A 19,523-nucleotide genomic window follows, 5' to 3' on the forward strand; every position below is an offset into this window, starting at 1 on the left:
AATCAGCATCAAGTGCTTTCTAATGCAGGGGGAAAAAAGACATGTTATTCAATAAAATAAGCGAATCAATCTCAGATGTGTAAGATTAGAACTGAATTGTGCACGTGAAGTAAACAAATATTCACAAAGCCTGCTGAAAACTGTTCTGTGTTCCCACTCCCTCACTCATCTCCAAATTTCTCCACTGCCCTCGATCCTCTTGATTACCCAGGGGTGAACCACCCAAGGCAAAGTGAAAGCCTACTTACTTGCTCTCTGCCCTTACTCTTCAGGCTCCCCCCCCCAGTGCTCCCAGTACATACGTTACACACACACTCACACACAGACCAGCACAAGGTACAAGAGCGCACACAGGAGTCAGGTGCCTGCCTTCGGAGCCAAGCTGCAACCACTTACCGTGTGACCCTGGCCTCGTCCTTAACCTCTCTGGACCGAAATTTTTCATCTGGAAAAAATGGAGCTAATGATAGGACCTCCTTCAGAGGGCTCTAGAGGGATGAAATGAGCTCATGCAATGAAGGTCTTAGGATAGATAAGAAGTGGTAGCTGCTATTATAAGCATGGTTAGAATACAAGTTTATAGTATACGCTGGCGCTAAGTTTAAATAGTTTTCAGAGTGATTTCTTGCATTCATTCATCTAATTTACAAATATTTATTGAGGCTCTATGACATGCAAGGGATAATGCTAGGGACTCAGGCTACCCCAATAAACAAGACAGATAGCGATCCTGCTCTCAAGAGCTGACAGCCACTACTTACATTCACCAAATAAATTGTGGCTTGTTTGTGTTTTGTTTTGTTTTAACTAAAAGACACTCACTCTTCATAGTCCCTGAGACTCAACGTGGCCTAAAAACAAAGCACAGGGGAGTTCCTGTTGTGGTGCGGCAGAAACAATCTGACTAGGAACCATGAGGTTGCAGATTCGATCCCTGGCCTCGCTCAGTGGGTTAAGGATCCGGCGTTGCTGTGAGCTGTGGTGTCAGTCGCAGATATGGCTCGGATCCCGTATTACTGTGGCTGTGGTGTAGGTCGGCAGCTGCAGCTCCGATTCGACCCCTAGCCTGGGAACCTCCATATGCCTCGGGTTCGACTCTACAAAAAGCAAAAAAATAAACAAACAAATAAATAAATGTTGCAATTAAAAAACAAAACAAAACAAAGCACCAGAACACAATATCCTCTCCTACACAGACGTGGCCTTCACCTCACACCAACCCCCCGCAGCAGCCACTCAAACAAGATTTGTTAAATTGATTTGGTCTGGAATCTACTGCCGCACAATAACTCCACCCATGCTTAGAGGAGAGAAATAGGCTTCTGAGAAGCATCCTCGAAGTGGCATCAGCACTGAGGGGCCGGGGCAGGGATGAGGCGGAAGCACATGGCTCGGATCCTCAGGAGATGGTATTTGAGAGAAAGTGAGATCCTGAGGAAAGGGAACCCCGCACCAACAGTCTGTGCCCTTCCTGGCTTCTGTCATCACACCAGGCCAACTTCTGCTTCAAGTCCCAGCATAGCCATTTACATGCTGTGTGACTCCGCGGAGGGATTTTAACCTCACTTCTAACAATAACCTTCTTGGCATTTATTACAACGATGCATATTATTTATCATCTAAATGACAATAGGAGGAGTTCCCGTCGTGGCGCAGTGGTTGACGAATCCGACTAGGAACCATGAGGTTGCGGGTTCGGTCCCTGCCCTTGCTCAGTGGGTTAATGATCCGGCGTTGCCGTGAGCTGTGGTGTAGGTTGCAGACGCGGCTCGGATCCTGCGTTGCTGTGGCTCTGGCGTAGGCCGGTGGCTACAGCTCAGATGAGACCCCTAGCCTGGGAACCTCCATATGCCGCGGGAGCGGCCCAAGAAATAGCAAAAAGACAAAAAAAAAAAAAAAAAAAAATGACAATAGGATAATACTAACAAATACTTGCATTGGTTCCAGGACTTTTTATTATTGATCCCAGCGAAATCCCAGAAAGAATCACTATTTATGAGACTTGCAGGAAACAAGCATGTGGCAGTAGTGGCTTCGGCATTTCTACACAGAAGGGAGTCAGGAGCAGAAATCTGGTTGGGAGGAGTCTCTGGCAACTGCGTGACACAGCACTTTAGGGGACAGAGAACACTTCCTGGGTCTACTTCTAAACTTCAGAGCTGGTGGAGCTAGGGAAGCCAGTCCAGGGAGATGGAAAGGGAACAACCGTCCAACAAAATGCCAAAGGGGGTTACGTCAATGATCCTTCTCCCTCCCCAGATCGTACCGCACCATGTAATTTCCAAATCTGTACCCATGACTGAACGTTCCTCAGAAACAACTGGATTACCGAGAAGAAATGGGTCAACAAGAGAGTCCCCAAGGCAAAGAAAACGTCCGAAGAAAAGAAAGCTCCAAGCGGGAGTGAGGAGTGACACACAACCCCCCCAAGAATACGGCGGTTACGAGGATGGGGATTGGACATGAGCAGGTGGTAACTGAAAGAAAAGCAAGAGCGACGAACCCCGAAGCAGTTCGTCATTACTGTAACATTATCACACAGGAACAGGCTCACTCACCTGACCGGAAGTTCGCAAGAAAAGATGGAGCAAGTCGGCCCAAATCTGAAAATGAAAAAAAGAAGAGAAAATCAGATCACGGGAAACTTAGCCTTCTTGGCACCAAGATGCTTAAGCACTAGAGTCAGCACGTTGGCCGAGATTCTAGAGTCCCCTTGCTGTCCCCAAGGCTTGAGCTTGGCGGCAGCTGTATGAAAGAAATGGAGGAAGCAAACCTTGCTCTGGAGGAACTTATTATAAATTGGAAGACAATCCCAAAGGCAGTCTGGGGGCTGACTCTGTTAAGGCCTTAGTAGCAGGTACTCCTGCTCCGCCTCAGGCTTCACTGACCGCATCTCGGGGGGCACAGAACAATAAAGTGATCAGATCTGGGCGGAGGTGGGGGGGGGTGGCCCTTCTAGAGACCAAGCTTCCTCAGCTATTTCTTCAGTTTTTGTGACTTAACTTCCCTGGAACCTAAACGCCTTTATTTCAAGGGTTGGGTCCCTTAACGTCTCTTGTGCCCCCAAGGCCAATGGCAAAATTCTTTCTCCACGGAAGGGCTTCAATAAATTAACTCTATGCATTGTTCAGTTTGGCTCCGAGTGGACAGGGGTAGTTGGAGGCACTCATAGCGACTGAGAGAGAGAGAGCAGGTGCCCACTGGGGAAAGGAAATCGCGTGCCCGACCAGGACAGGGAACACGGTTAACAACCCAACCTGTATCTTTCAGAAGAGGCCATCGTGCTTTATTTCAGAACCAAGACATCAGAACAGCTATTAGTCTGGGGATGAACAGTCACTTCACACTTCGATACCCCCTCACGTGAAACACAGTCGTAATTGTTTTTAGATCAGGATTTGTGGAGTTCCCATCATGGCTCAGCAGAGCCAAATCTGACTGGCATCCATGAGGATGCAGGTTCGATCCCCGGCCTCGCTCAGTGGGTTAAGGATCCAGCATTGCCATGAGCTGTGGTGTGTAGGTCGCAGATGCGGCTCGGATCCTGTGTGGCTGTGGCTGTGATGTAGGCCGGCAGCTGGAGCTCCAATTAGACCCCTCGCCTGGGAGCCTCCATATGCTGCAGGTGCGGCCCTAGAAAGACAAGACAAAAAAAAAAAAAAAAAGATTTGCCAGAGGTAACAACCTATGGGGTGGTCTTGGAACCAAGTGACCTACTCCTGCCTTCAGTCAACAGACGGTTAAGGCAGAAGTTCGATGCTCAAGGAGGATCTGGAATATGAATTCAAAGAGGAAATAAGGAGTCGTGGTGAGTTTATATTGATGATATTCTTTCAGAGGAAAAAAAGAGTAATTCTTAATAAAGCCCATTGTTAGAAAAACTTCATTAAGCAATGTTTAAAGAAGACAAAAGTGAAAGCCAAGCATGTTGTCCTATCCGAGGACGAACAAATTACAAACACATGTACCAACAACTCAACGTGGAATGAGTGTAGGATTAACAACTGAAAAAAATTAAAATAATCAAAGAAACAAATCAGTTGTGACTTGACTATGGAAATGATTTCACTTCATATTTGTGCAAATGACAGTTTTCCACATAGGGGTTTTAATGAAATTTCACAACTCCAGTACAGTGCCTCTTCCAAAACCTTGCTGATAACCACAGTAAAGCATGCTGATTGGTTCCTGGTAACAAAGTTTATTAATAAACACCATGAGGCTCTCTTTGCTCCTTCGGAACACTTTTAGGTAGAAAAAGAGGAAAAGCCTGTGTTTTGTCCACTGGATGAAAACATGAAAAAGCCTAATAATACCCAAAGCTGGAGAGCATGTGGGGAAATGAACTCTTGTACGCACTGCTGGTAGAAATGTAAACTTTGGGAGAATAGGTTTGGCTGTGTTTTGAATTTTTTAATGTGCATACCTTTGGATCCAGAAATTCTAACTCTGGAGATGGTCCCCGCAGAAATATTTACACAGATACACAAAAATATACCAACAAATACTGTCATTGCAGCTTTGTGTGAGAGGGGGAAAAAGCCTAAGTGTTCATCAGCAGATGAACAGTTTAAAAAATGAGGGTCCATCCATATTCTAGAATATTACGCAATTCTTAAAACGAGGAAGTTCGTCTACATGTATTGACACCAAAGATAGATACTACATATTAGTCAAGTGAAAGAAAAAATGAAGTTTCCTAACAATGTATGTTCCAGGACATGTTAAGAAACAAACAAAGCTTATTTATATGTGACCGGCCTCCGCAGACAGGCGCGTGATGGGGAAAGGACGAAGGCCCGTGGGACACCAGCGTGTATTCATGTATTACTTACACAGTTAGATCCATTTCTTCGAGCAAAGAAAGGCAGAACAGAGGGAGCCTGGGCCAAACCATCCACGTTTTCCAAAAAGAACTCATAAATCAAGCTCAGAGGGGGGCTACCTAGGAGGGAATGCCATCACTGGCTCAGCTGGACACCGTCTCCCCTGGCCCGGCTCTAACACCATGAGAAAAGCCCCACCGAGAGCACAAAGACTTCTCAGAGCCAAGAAAGCAGCTTCCCAGGCTGGGAGCAAAAACTCACTTGAGCAAGTTGTGGGAAAGAATGGCAAAGGCAATGATGTGAAAATGGCTGATGGACTCAGAGGCCTAAACTTGACTAAGGAACTGCACCGCCTTCAACCTCTGGACCCCTCCTTGCTGCCATCACCGCCCCACATCCACTGTCCTGCGTCCCCGCGACACACCAAGCAGGACGCGGGATCTGAGGAGCATCAGCACCAGCAAGCACTCCAGTAACAAACACAGTGGCTGCCAATGTTTGGGCTTCTTACATCATTGAAAGGAAAGGGCAAGTCACAAAAGGAACCCTATCGACTTATGTAAGACATGGCACAGAACAGAGAAGCTTCTCAGAGAAGAAGAGCAAACTCACCAACTGCTAGGATCAACTGAAACCTCCCACAGTTGCAGACTGCCCCAAACCGTGACATCAGGAAAGGCTGGAAAAGCATCCAGCTTCCTCTGTTTACCAAGCTGGCCCAAACCCAGGGTAATACCAGCATAACCAGGAGAAAAAAAAAAAAAAGCAAGCCGACTATCCACGTGGTTTGGGGTGGGGGAGAAGGAAAGCATCTCTATATGTACAGGGGGCCCTGCTCCAGTGCCAAGGATGCTCTCAGAGAGGCTGCATCCAAGAATTAGAGCTCCTGTGCTCACGGGGTCCTCAGAGGGCCTGGGTGCTGACCACAGGGCCCACACATCCAGGGATAATCCAGCAGCGTGCCACTGCCCTCTTGGGTAATATGATGCTGGTTCAAGGATCAAAACAAAACAAAAACAACAACAACAAAAAACTTGTGACATGCAGCATCCTGAGGGCTCAGAGCTTCATTTAGAACCTAAGGATTCATCAGCGGCCCAGACCAAGGGGCAGAGAGTGGCTCACAGCTCAATGACACCAACGCTACGGAGGAAAGGCCCAGAGGACAAAGGCCCTGATAAATTGGGTGCAAGCACAGAAATAAGCAGAGACGATTTTCCACACTAGTAAGAAAAGCAAATTACACAGAAAGGATGGCGAAGGTGAGACTTGGGAGCATATACAGGAGAAGGCCAGGGATGTGCAGGCTCTTGGCTGTAGAAGGGTGAGTACTGCCACCGAAGAACAAACAAGAGGGGTTCTCAAACCTTGCAGTGGCCCCATCACTGATCAGACCCCGTCTCATAGGACCTTCACCCACACAAACTGGTTTGTTCAGTTCTAGATGCTACCATTCAAGAGGAGTTGAATTGTGAGATGGCTCTGGAAGACGTTAAAGATAATTCATTCAACAAACCTTGACCAAGGAGCCTCATGTGTGCCAGAGAACATGGCCACCCTGTTCGGATGTGCAGGTCGCACCCTGCGCAAGGGCACCTGGCTGAGAGAACCATTAGGACCTGAATCCAGAGTGCCAAGCTTTCTGGAAGTGCCCTATGAATTGGCTGCAGGCTCTGTCACAGGCATAGTGAGAGCTCCAAAAAAGGGAACCGAACCTGGCGGAGGGAAACAAATTTAAAAGAACGTCTGCATTTTTTTTTTTTTTTTTTTTTTTTTTTTTTTGCCATTTCTTGGGCTGCTCCCACGGCATATGGAGGTTCCCAGGCTAGGGGCTGAATTGGAGCTGTAGCTGCCAGCCTGTGCCAGAGCCACAGCAACGCGGGATCCGAGCCGCGTCTGTGACCTACACTACAGCTCACGGCAACGCCGAATCGTTAACCCACTGAGCAAGGGCAGAGACCGAACCCACAACCTCATGGTTCCTAGTCGGATTCGTTAACCACTGAGCCACGATGGGAACTCCTGAGAGAGCGTCTTCAAGGAGGTCATGATCATGCTGCATCCTGCAGGATGTGCAACTCCCTGGACGTGGAGAAGCGGGAACGGGCATTCTGAAGAGAGGAAAGTGCCTAAACCAAGACCCAGAGCCAAAGACCGGCACGGAATGCCCAGGGCTTCGCCTCACTCGGATGCTGCTGAAGCATAAAAAGCAGAGAGCAGCCACAAGGGACCTGGAGGGATGGAGCCAGAAAACCCATAGAATGTAGTAAAAATATAATCTGTGACTAGACTGGGAAAAAGCCACACTGCCTGTCCGGGTGGAGGTTACAATCGATTACAAATCACATCCATGATGTATCCGAGGCCCTGAGAGAAAACGGCAGCAAAGCGGTCTGCATCTCTGATCTGGTCTGCGGCGGGCCGAAGATGATGTCCAAAAGGTAGCTTCACCCATAGCCCAAGGGATTTAAGAGGAAGAATGTTCGGGAACTGGGCATCGTTATGTTGTAGACGTGACTAAGAGAGCTTGTGGAATTCCTTTCTGAAACATCTAAAAGGATGACCTCTTAGTCACTCTGGTGAGGCTGCGTCTGAGGTGGAATGAACCAGACCAGGAAAAGGAGCTGGTGGACCACTTAGAACCGTTGGTCCGATGCTAGTTTTCTGCTTTCTTTTCTCTCCTCCCCCTCTCTCCACGCTTCCCATCCTCTCATCCCTCCTACTCTCCATCATCCCACCGTTTCCCTCTTTGTCTTCCCTCCCCTTTCCCAGCGCGAGGTCTTGCCAGATGGATCCCAGGGGCTAGAATGCTGCTGGGGACCTGGGCCCAGAGCTGGAGAAGAGGATATTAAAGAGCACGCGCGTGCGCGTGCGCACAGGGGGAAAGCCCCGCCCTGGAATGACTCCCTGATCGGCAACCACAGGCCGCCACCCAATATGGCAGAACTCAAGCTATTTCTAAACTCGGGGCCTGCCTGGAGTTCTTGTCATGGCTCAGTGGTTAACGAATCCAACCAGGAACTATGAGGTTGAGGGTTCGATCCCTGGCCTTGCTCAGTGGGTTAAGGATCCAGTGTGGCCGCCACCCAATATGGCAGAACTGAAGCTATTTCCAAACTCAGGACCTGCATTTCCTTGGGGTGTCAACAATTACCACCTTAGGAGTGAATCTGTATGTAAGGCTATGCCAACGAATTCTTTCTCAGAGCATTCATTTACCATTACACACACACACACACACACATCTAACTCGATTTTCTTAAACGACAGTTTTCCATTAAGCTGCATTCACACAAAGTTAACTAGAGGTAAACTTTCTTCTTTCTGTAGGCAAACATTTCACCGGGAAAATTGAATTTAGATAATTACTGCCATCTTAAATCAATCCCAACTGCCAAACCTGATGTTTTCTTGTTAACTCTTCTCATTCCACGGAGTAGCAACAAATGCTGGGCCTTTTCCTCTACTCAAACTATGTCTTGATACTGTGTTTTCAATAATGAAATAAAATATGATGAAACGATACACAGATGAGGAAAGACAACATGGGTCCCACCAAGTAACTAAGAACGCCACCACGCCTGTTTTTCCTTTGTTCGGTGTTTGTTGCACATTTGACATTTGGGCTAGAAATTAAGGCTGGTGCTTTAAAATTGTTCTGTTTCCAAATACATCTGCCACTTGAGATGTATTAAGTACTTAACTGCTCCTTAGTCCAGTTCCAGGGAGTAAAAGATGAGGAAACTGTTGCCCATAAACTTTTTACTGCTCCCTCTGGAAATGAGTAAGAAGTTACATTATTATCCAGTCCTCCTTGACAGATAAACCATGGACTATGGGAACTTGGTGATTTAAAGCATCATGTTTTAATGAAAGGTGAAGGCCTCGAACTCAACCTCTCTACTGCTGCGTCTCTGACGACCTTGCCAGCAAAAGAAAGTTCTAGCCCTTCCCTTCTGCAGTAGACTGCAACCCTGGCCATAAATACGCTCAATGACATTATGCCTGTCCTTCTGCAAGGTGACTGCGGCTCCTCCTAACAAAAGGTGAGGTCTCTTTCTCCAGCCCTTAACTATAGGCTGGACCTGCCACCTGCTTTGCCCACTGGGACACTGGCATATGTGATGTGAGCAGAAACTTGAAAAGGGCTTGAACAGGGCAGTTTGCTCTTCCTCGCTGCTCTCAGAGCCTCGAGCCACCATGTGAGCACACAAACAAGCCTGAGCGAGGCTGCCGGACAGCGAAAGGCATGGGCCTGGTCACCACCGTCACGCCAACCCTCCGAGCGGACTCATCGAGCCGACTAGCAGGGGACGGCGGGGGCATGAGTGAGCAAACTGAGACCTGCAGGGCCATCCAGCTAAGCTGAGCCCACACTGTCAACTCCAGAACTGGGAACGAATGAAACGGCTGTGGCTTTATCGAAACCACTAAATTTGGCGGTGTTTTGCTGCACAGAGCAAGCTAACTTGTGTATCTTCGTCTTTCTTTCCATCCTCCTCATTCCTCCTCTTCCTCTCCGAGCTGTCTCTCCTCCCTTTCATCATTCCCCTGCGCTTCTTGCTCTCTTCTTTGCCTTCTGCAAGTACTACAAGTACCCATCGGAGGGCCCACTGGGTACAAAAGACACCGGCCTGGGCTAGTTCTCATTTCAAGTCGGCCTCATTTCCTTCCCGCCCACTCCCTCTGCAGCCCGCGTGGGCAGATGCTACACACCTCGCATGATCTCTGGGACTCCCTCACCCAGTGATGCCGCAGCACGTTTCTGGGCACTGACAGGCAAGAGCGTGGACTCCTGGCAGAGTCTGTAGCTCATCTCTGGGCATTTGCTGGTGACAATCTCCCCGGAGAGTCATTTGCTGCAGTGACCTGTTGAGTAGAGTACTGAGGCGTTCTAGCCCCCTGCTCCCCTCGACCCGATACTCCCTGGAGCCAGAAGGGAAGTACAATAAGAAAGCTGGCCTTTCGGAGTTCCCTTCGTGGCACAGCGGAAACGAATCCGACTAGGAACCCTGAGGTGGCGGGTTCGATCCCTGGCCCCGCTCAGCGGGTGAAGGATCTGGCGTTGCCATGAGCTGCGGTGTAGACCGGCAGCTGTAGCTCCGATTCGACCCCTAGCCTGGGAACCTCTGCATGCCGCGGGTGCGGCCTTACCAAAAAGGACAAAAGACAAAAAAACAAACAAACAAGAAAGCTGGCTTTTCAAGCCTGACACGCAAGGGTTAAGGGCCATAGCCCAAGACCCCTTCCCTCACCTGGCTGCCCAGCCTAAGTGAGCAGAAGATGTATTTATAACCCCAAGAAACAACACACGGCAGCGATCGGCAAAGCGCTTAGGGCTCCATTTGTTTCCTACACGACCCATAGGATCATCTTGCTAATGACATCGAACCTCTCAGGACAACTCAGAAGCCAGAAGAAGGTCACTGCTTAGAACGCTTTGCTTGCCTCGTCCACATTTAGAGTCCGTACTTTATTCCCACTCTAACTTATTTTTTTCCCCTGCATGATGTTTTTTCAGGCTTTTTAAAAGCTTACTTTTCCCTGGTGTCCTGGAACCTGCCATTTGTTTGTGGTTACGACATGAGTGTTTAGAAAGGGCAAATTAGATGTCAGCGGTGGATAAATGTTCCCTTCTTTTTTTAACATGGTGTTTTAAATGGAACTCTTTTCTCCCCGGGATTCCCTGGAGCAGTTCGCTTCTTCCCTAGGGGCACGTGTGAATGTATTTGGAAACCGACCACCAGACTGTCAGGTGGACAGAGATTTTAATGGTTTCCATCAATAAGAGTAAATCGGAAGCATACTCTCTGGAACACATTACTCATTTTTCGTCATTTCTCAATGCCATCTTCCAGAAGAGCAGAGGAAGACGTTAGAATCTTCCAATATCTCCCTTCCCATGTCCCCAAACTGTCTATAGAACCGCCTCCCTGTTGAAAGAGAATCACTTGTCCTCTTTCTCATCTGTTCTTAATAGCAGTAACCCCTTCCATCTGCGCCGTGATTTATGGTAGACAAGAGGCTTTGCGTACATTGTCCTGCTTGACCCACAAATGTTTACAAAGAAGGTACCAGGAACATTCCCACCCTCATGCTAAGCACTGAGGATACACTAGAAAGTAAAATGACTCCTGCCTTCAGGGAGCTTATAGAGGGGAAACGAAGATAGGACCCAAAAATGAACACCAAGAAATACAAGACAGCAACCGTGATAAGTGCCACGAAGGAAAGCCTATGGCCCTCCGGGTGAAGACAGTGGAATCTGACCCAGGTGGTCAGAAAGTGGACTACCACTTCCCGGTGGAAGTGAGGCTGAAACCTGAAAGCATGAAGAATTAACCCAGCAAAGAGGCGGGGAGGAGTTCCTGTCGTGGCGCAGTGGTTAACGAATCCGACTAGGAACCATGAGGTTGCAGGTTCGGTCCCTGCCCTTGCTCAGTGGGTTAACGGTCCGGCGTTGCCGTGAGCTGTGGTGTAGGTTGCAGACGCGGCTCGGATCCCTCGTTGCTGTGGCTCTGGCGTAGGCCGGTGGCTACAGCTCCGATTCGACCCCTAGCCTGGGAACCTCCATATGCCGCAGGAGCGGTCCAAGAAATAGCAACAACAACAACAACAACAAAAGACAAAAGACAAAAAGACAAAAAAAAAAAAAAAAAGAGGCGGGGAAAAACCATACCAAGTAGAAACAGTACATGCAAAGGCACTGTGGCAGGAGGGAGTATGGCCCATGTAAGGAACTGAAAAAAGGCCAGAATGGGCAGGACGCAGAGGGGCAAGTGGAACCCTGACGGATGAGGCTGGAGGAGCAGACAATGCTCAGCTCACACTGGGGCTTGGTGGCCAGTGTGAGAATCTGTGCCTTGTTCTGAGAGCAACAGAAAGTCACTGAAGGATTTTTAAACAGAGAGTGATGTGTTCACATTTTGACAAGATTGTTCTGGCTGTTGAGTGGAAAATGGACTAGAGGGGGACAGGGTACACATGAAATTCCGGTTTGGGATTTCTGATCTCCATTCCGTATTGTTCTGAAGTTCTCAGCAATTCGATAAAATGAAAATCCAAACTAAGGGTTATAATCAAGGAAAGGGAAGCTATAGATTTATGTCATCTACACAGACATACATGTAAATCTAATGAAACATAATGGGAATGGAGGAAGATTCAGAACAATTAAACACAGAGTTTCTCTTGCGGTTCAGCAGATTAAGGACCTGACATGGTCTCTGAGAGAAAGCACGTACCATCCCTGGCATGGCTGAGTAGGTTAAGGATCCAGCATGGCCACAAGCTGTGGTGTGGGTCACAGATGAGGCTCCGATCCAGTGTTGCTGTGGCTGTGATGTAGGCCTCAGCTGCAACTCGGATTTGACCCCTAGCCTGGGAACTTCCAAATTCCACAAGTGTGGCCATAAAAAGAAAAAAAAAATTATACACATCAGTTTTCCCTTTACACCAGGGCCAGCAGATTTATGCTATAAATGGTCAAATAGTAAATATTTCCAGTTTTGAAGGCTGTAAGACCTCTGCTGCAACACAGAGACAAAACATAAATGAATGGGCATGGCCGTGTGCCAAGACAATTTTATTTACCAAAACAAGTGGCCAGGGGATGGGGCATGTGGGCAGCAGTTTGCCCTGCTCTATACCAGCAAGGAAGTGATTCCAGTTTTTTGTTGTTTTTTTTTTTTTTTTTTTGGCCGCACCCATGGCACGTGGAAGTTCCTGAGCCAGGGATCAAACCTGCACCGCAGCAGTGACCCCACCAGATCTTTAACCACCAGGCCAACAGGGAACTCCAGCGATGCTAGTGTTCGAGGTGAGAAAGGATAATGTGAATGAAGATGGCAGTGGTGGTGATGAGAGAGACATATTTTAGAAGTATTTGAGAAGACTCTCGGGTCTGGATTGGCTACTAAGGGTGAGAGGGTGGCAGGCACTACCTAGATTTCAGCTGAGGCAAGTAAGGCTCAGAGCCAGTAAGTGGCTGGGTGAGAACCGGAACCCAGCTCATCTGACTTCTCCAGACCTGGTCCAGCGTACCTCCCCACCACGGCCACCGCTCCTCTGGCGGCTCCCCACCCCAGTCCCAGCAGTGTCACAGCATCCCACTGTTGCTAGGCTACACGTGTAAGGGACGCCGCCTCAGAATGCTTTTAGGCTTTCCTAGCCGCATGCCATCGCTACAGCGTTAACTTCGATTCCCACGGTTCCCCTCACATCGGTCCCTGAAGGACAACTGGAAGATGAGTCAGGTGTCTGCAATAAACCCAGCAACCCAGACAGTCAAGGCCTAATCTGAGGGCAGGGGGGTGGGGGGCCACGGGGTGAAGAAACCAGAAGGGGGTGGAGTTAACCAGAGACGAGCCTTAAAAAGATGAGCTTAGAGTCAAGTGTCTGGAGAGGCTGGAGAGAGTCAACGGGCAGGAAGAGGAAGAGCAAGCCCACAGGCCAGGGGGCAGATGTGACGGCAAATACTTCCTTGGTGGCAGGGAAAGCACAGAGATGGGTGTGGATTGAGCGGGAAGCCAGGCCTGGAGCTCTAAGGGGCAGGTGCATGATTCCTTTTCGGCTTCCAGCCTCACCACCCCCGAGCCCCCCAGCACCTCCAAACTCTGTCCTTGCACCTGTCCTCAAGGGCTACACAAACCCATCCAGAACCATCACACTCCAGGAGGTGTGTGTGAGGAGGTGGAGGAGGAACTTCCCGTTGGGCTTGTGTATTAAATTAGAACCTCTAGAGATACTTCCATTTAGGAACCATGCTTGTTCCACGGGGATGACCAAGCACAGATGACAAAGCGGCCTTGTGTGTGTGCCCCTCTCTGCACAAAGAAAAGCAGGTTCAAAGAGAATAGAGAGAGGAAAGGAGATCAAAACCAAGGAGGGGACCTAGAAAAGAGACGATAAGATCATAAAGCCTCCACATTTGTGCTATCGAATATCAGGTCACGAACATGGCTCTCTGGTGTCCAGAGAGAAAGGGAACCACATTCCATTTGGAACTCTTATCCATGAAGAGGAGAAAACGCGATCCTTTGAGGAAGCAGAGTTTTCCCCTTTTGCAACGAGTCCTTAATGGAACCTGCTCGGCGCTTGGCCATACTTGCTATGTCCACGTCCTCTCTTCCCAGCCTCTCTGGGGCTGATGTCAATCAGGCCTCTGTGTTACTCTTATCAAGGTCGCCCAGGATGCCCACCTCGCCTAACCCAGCAGTCCCTCTCAGTCCTGGTCATCCTTCTCCTCCTGGACGGGGGATCAGTATCATCAGTCGCGGCTCCTGATTAAGACGCTCTTCCAATTGGACGCCAGCCCAGATGTGCACAGGGAAAGGGGAAAGGGGCACGTGCTGGGAGGGGCAAGAAGCAGCCTCAGTCAACTCCTCTAAAAAGAGGAGTGTTCTAAAAAGAGCTCTCGTCCCAAGAGCCCTGCTTTGAGGACCCAGAAGGGGGAGTGACAGGTTCTACCTTGTGTGTGTTTGGGAGGGGAAGGACAGAGAGACGGTTCCACATCCGAGGGTCTGAAGGAGAGGACGGGAACCTAAAAAGCCCGAAAACTAGCCTAGAGTAGGATTCCTCTCCTACCCGCAAAGTTTTTAATTGGTGACTAATTGTTTAAAAGATCACCTCTCGGAGTTCCTTGTGGCACAGAGGATTAAGGATCTGCTGGTGTTGCTGCTGCAGCATGGGTTTGATCCCTGGCCCTGGAAGGTCCACATGCCATGGACACAGCCATAAGTAAATAAATAAAAATAAAGAGGCCACTTTAAAAAATAATAACAAAATAAAAGACCACCTCTCGAGGCTCTTTTTTTTTTTTGGCATCCCATTAAAGAATGCAAATTTTGGAGTTCCCGTTGTGGCTCAGTGGAAAGGAATCTGACTAGTATCCATGAGGATGAGGGTTCGATCCCTGGCCTCACTCAGTGGGTTAAGGATCTGGCGTTACCCTGAGCTGTGGTGTAGGTCTCAGACACGGCTCAGATCCCGCATTGCTGTGGCTGTGGTGCAGGCCGGCAGCTGTAGCTCCAATTTGACCCCTAGCCTGGGAATTTCCACAGGCTGTGGGTGCAGCTCTAAAAAGAAAAAAAAAAAAAAAAAAAGGCAACTTGCAATGACTATGGTCGTTAACAAATGAGTGTGACTCCATTGATCAGGTCAGCTTTGCCGGGGAGTAGGGATCAGGCAGGCTTGGCTGAAACGACTGCGGAGAGCCCGGTGGGGTCAGGCACCGACAACACCGAGCACAGAGATGGGAGCCTGCTATTAGCTCAGTGAGAGCAACGGGAAAAGAGGCGGAAGAGGCTCCCAAGAAGGGGTTTGCCTACACTATACGTTTAGGTTTGCTGGGCTGGTCCTTAGAAACCAGAAGTCAGGAGTTCCCGTCGTGGCGCAGTGGTTAACGAATCTGACTAGGAACCATGAGGTTGCGGGTTCGGTCCCTGCCCTTGCTCAGTGGGTTAACGATCCGGCGTGGCCGTGAGCTGTGGTGTAGGTTGCAGACATGGCTCGGATCCTGCGTTGCTGTGGCTTTGGCGTAGGCCGGGGGCTACAGCTCCGATTGGACCCCTAGCCTGGGAACCTCCATATGCCGCGGGAGCGGCCCAAGAAATAGCAAAAAGACAAAAAAAAAGAAACCAGAAGTCAATGCCACTCCAAGCAGCAACCCTACATCCAGGAAAATCTCCAGGTTGCTGCCTGGTCTTAGCCTCATTTGTTTCCTCTGGCGTCAGGATGTTCTGGGAGAGCATTGACACTGCCTGCCCCTTTTGTTTACATTGCCTTCAAGTGACTCTACTTGCTCCACCGGAAGTGGAATTATTTTTTCAGACTGGATGGTGTAAGGTAGGGTGGGGAAAGCCTCCAATGGTGGAAACTCCTCTCTCACCGGGGAATTTGGCTATGACACCGAGCCCTGGCCTCACACCAGAGCAGGCATCTGTTTTTTTCTTTTTTTAGTACTCTCCTCTTTGACCCACCCAGGGCTGCGATTTGTCAGCGTGTTTTTTCCAAGCGACCTGGCAAACAACAACGTGACAGGTTCAATGGTTTTCACTGACAGCCCCAGTGGAGTCCTCCTCCGAAAAGTGCAAAACTGGACACACAAACAGCCCATAAAACTCCTACCTCCCACAAGTGTCTGGATGCTGCCTTTCCCCTAATGACCCTCCAGCACTGATGCAGCATGGGTGGCTTCGCAATATCTTTTTAAAATGATTTTTCCAAAACCGAGGTGTTCCAACTGGTGAGAGAGCATTAGATTTTTCCCTTTCAGCAAGAGTCTAACTCCCTGGGGTTTTTTGGAAAACAGGAGCAGACCCCATGAGCAAAGTGACTCCCAAAGCTAATCACCTGCCACCAGCCCCCAAAGTTTCCTTGAACCATGAGGTGCACTGAGCCTACCTGTTATAAATTCTGTAACTCACTTCAACATACTGCAGGGAAAGCCATGTGATATCATGTGTGCACCAGACAGTTTGACCTTGAACTCTGTGAAGGGTCAGCAAACTTGATAGCAAAAAAGTCACAGCTCCTATAAATCCTTCTGCCACCCAGACCTCAAGCAATAGTCCACACTGGCTACTCAGAGAATGGATGTCAAAAACATCCCACTGGTTATACTAGTAACTCAACTAGAATGATGACTAGAACGCTGAGTGAAAAGCAAATATTGTTCCTCTCACCCAAAGTATAACAGTCATACACGTTAGTCTCAGGAATGGATGGAAAAATTTCACAGTTAAAAAAAAGTGCAAGGTGGAGTTCCCGTTGTGGCACAGCGGAAACAAATCCGACTAGGAACCATGAGGTTGTGGGTTCGATCCCTGGCCTCGCTCAGTGGGTTAAGGATCTGGCGTTGCCGTGAGCTGTGGTGTAGGTCGCAGACGCGGCTCGGATCCCACGTAGCTGTGGCTCTGGCGTAGGCCGGGGGCTACAGCTCCAATTGGACCCCTGGCCTGGGAACCTCCATATGCCACGGGAGCAGCCCTAAAAAAGGCGAAAATACAAAAGAAAAAGAAAAAAAGATGTAGCGTGCTCATGAGAATAAAAACAAGGAAAAAAATTCATGTTCCAGAAGTATTATAAGCTGCCTTTAGTTTTTCTACATATCTAATAACGTGGCATTTAATAATGTCAAATTACTGACAAAATTGCCAAAGCGTTTTCATATGTAGGATATTGCAAAAGAAAGGGAGGTGGAGGGAGGCAGCAAGCTATTTTTACTGAGTCACGATAAGAATGAATATGGGAGTTCCTGCTGTGGCCCAGGGGGTTAAGATCGGGCACTGTCTCTGTGGTGGTGTGGGTTTGATCCCCGGCCCAGCGCAGCAGCGGGTTAAGGATCCAGCATATGCTGTAGGTCACAGCTGTTGCTCAGATTTGATCCCTGACCAGGGAACTTCCATACTGACGGGTGAGGCCAAAAACCAAAAACCAAATAAGTAGACATATGTAAGTTTAGCCTACCACTAGCTACAGGTTGAAATCGTCTCTGATATTCAGTGCCTTGCAACTTCAGATCTTTACCTGGGGATAATCATCATATTTATGCCCTAAAATTCCTGTGCAGGAGTAGTGAGCAAACACAGGAAAAGTACTCAGCATAGAGCTTGGCTCCTAGTACCGTGTTTCTCCACCAGAGGTTGTACTGGCGGCAGGCCCACGGCCCTTCCTGCGCTCTTTGCTGCCCAGCCACCTCCCCTGACCCAGGCCCTCGCTGCCCCAGGCTCTCCTCCTCATTCCCACCGGATCACCACTGCGCACACGCCCCCCTCCAGGACCACAGCTAAGAGCCCTCTGGATCCCTGCATGTGAAGGTGCTAACGAGCTTCCTGTCTCAAAAGGCACTGGGGGGCGGGGGGGTGGGGAGTGAGAGGGATCGGGAGCTTGGGGTTAACGGATGCAAACTATTGCTCTTGGCAGGTTTTTATAATGAGATTCTGCTGTGTAGCATCGAGAACTATGTCTAGATACTTACATGGCAACACAACAATGGGAGGAAATAGTATGTACACATGTGTGTGTAACAAGGTCCCCATGCTGTACAGCGGAAAACAAAAATTTAAGAATTAAAAAAAAAAAAAAAAAGGCATTGGCATTTGAAACCAAGGAGGAGGGGTGGATGAATGACTGAATGACTTTGTTCTTGTCCTTTGTTATGGGGCGGGGGCGCCCTGGGGAGAAGGGGAGGATGGTATTTCTGGGGCCAGGGCCATCACTGAGAGCTTCATTCTCTCGCAGCCCAGGCGCCCAGGCGCCGGCACCCAAGGTGTCCCCACCCTGGCCCCTCCCCCACTCCGCCCCCCGCCAGGCTCAGCAGAGTCCCCATTCGACAGATATTTAGTGAGTAAATACCATGTGCCAGGCACTATACGTTAGGCCTAGGAACACACTGGTGAGCAGGACACATACAGCTGCGCCCTTCTGCAACTGACATGCCGGTGGGGCACTCAGACAAGCAAAAGTGTGAACGGACAAATCCATGAAACCATTACAAGTCTTAAAGAGGGCTGTGGAGCAAGCACATGGGGAGCCGAGTGATAGTCTTAGAGGGGACAGTGACACAGAGAATGTGCAACGGGTTCCCTATTATAAAGAAAGCCAGCAAAGAGAAAGAATCCTTTCCATTAAGACGTTCATGTCGGCACAAGTCAGGCTGACGTGTTGCCAACACGCCAGGAAACCTTAACTCCACGTGGGGGGACTTGCCTTCTCACTCAACTGCTCTGCCAGGTTTTTTTCGTTTAGAGTTAGGACTAGGCTGGACGGGACGAGTGCTTTGCTATTTTCTCTCAGACCGGTTTCCGATAAAAATATGGAGAAGAAAAGCTTCCCTTAAAGGAATCAAAACAATAACATTTAGAGAACATAGCAAATCCACATTTGCTCATAAGCTGTTTAGCTAAAGTCCTATGATTAGACTAGAAGATGCATTCCCTCTAGAACTGGAGTGAAATTGCTTTCTTCTTAATACACCTCAAAATGACAACTCTGGACGGAGGGTGGGACTATGGGCGGCTGAAATTTGTTTCATCGTGGTTTTCTGTCATTTCTAAAATTATAAGGATAAAAATACACTATTTTGGGGGGCCGCACCCGTGGCATGCAGAAGTCCCCAGGCCAGGGATCAAACCCACACCACAGCTGTAACCAGAGCCACAACTGTGACAATGCAGATCCTTAACCCACTTAGCCACTAGGAAACTCCAAGAGTCACTATTTTAAAAAAACAAAAATGAATCTTCTTCTCATAGGCATAGTGTATTTGGGTTTGTTCTTTTTTTTTCTATGCGACCGCAAAACAAAACTATACTAAAAACATTATTAGGTGCTCAATAAAATCTGCATGTTATTGGTAATAAATATTAAGGAAAAAATTAAAGCAGGGAAGGAGACACAAAGTGTGTGGGAGGGGGTGGCAAGTTTGAGAAGTGGCCTGTGAAACCATCATGAGAAGATGACATCTGAGCAGAAAGCTGTCGAAGGAGGTCAGGGAGCAGCTTGAGGCTCGCTGGGAGATGAACCCGGCAGACGGAGGGCTCTGTGCCCTGGAAGAAAGATCCTCCGTCCCGTTAAACCGGATACACAAAATCGCTTCAGACCGGATCCAGGCTGGACTGAATGGAAACAAGCAATGAGTCCGAAGAAAATTAAGAAACCGGAGTTCCCGTTGTGGCGCAGTGGTTAACGAATCCG

General features: G+C 48.7%; 1 protein-coding gene across 15 annotated transcripts in view; it reads right to left on the reverse strand.

Annotated features, from left to right (window-relative positions):
- ADGRG2 (adhesion G protein-coupled receptor G2) overlaps positions 1-19,523 on the reverse strand; it is a 237,400-nt gene that overhangs the window by 90,538 nt on the left and 127,339 nt on the right. For all 15 annotated transcript variants that reach the window (XM_085008637.1, XM_085008635.1, XM_085008640.1 and 12 more), the window contains one exon: positions 2,559-2,603. Coding sequence is in view for 2 of the 15 variants with exons in the window: in XM_085008631.1 (XP_084864757.1) it covers positions 2,559-2,603 (45 nt within the window). In the remaining 13 variants the exon portion in view is untranslated. The remainder of the gene's footprint in view (positions 1-2,558; positions 2,604-19,523) is intronic.

The sequence above is a fragment of the Sus scrofa genome, chromosome X, assembly GCF_054392235.1.
Source record: "Sus scrofa isolate SSC_HxYL_T2T_F1_AM1 chromosome X, Sscrofa_HxYL_maternal_Yorkshire_Landrace_v2.0, whole genome shotgun sequence".
In the NCBI taxonomy this organism is placed as follows: Eukaryota; Metazoa; Chordata; class Mammalia; order Artiodactyla; family Suidae; genus Sus; species Sus scrofa.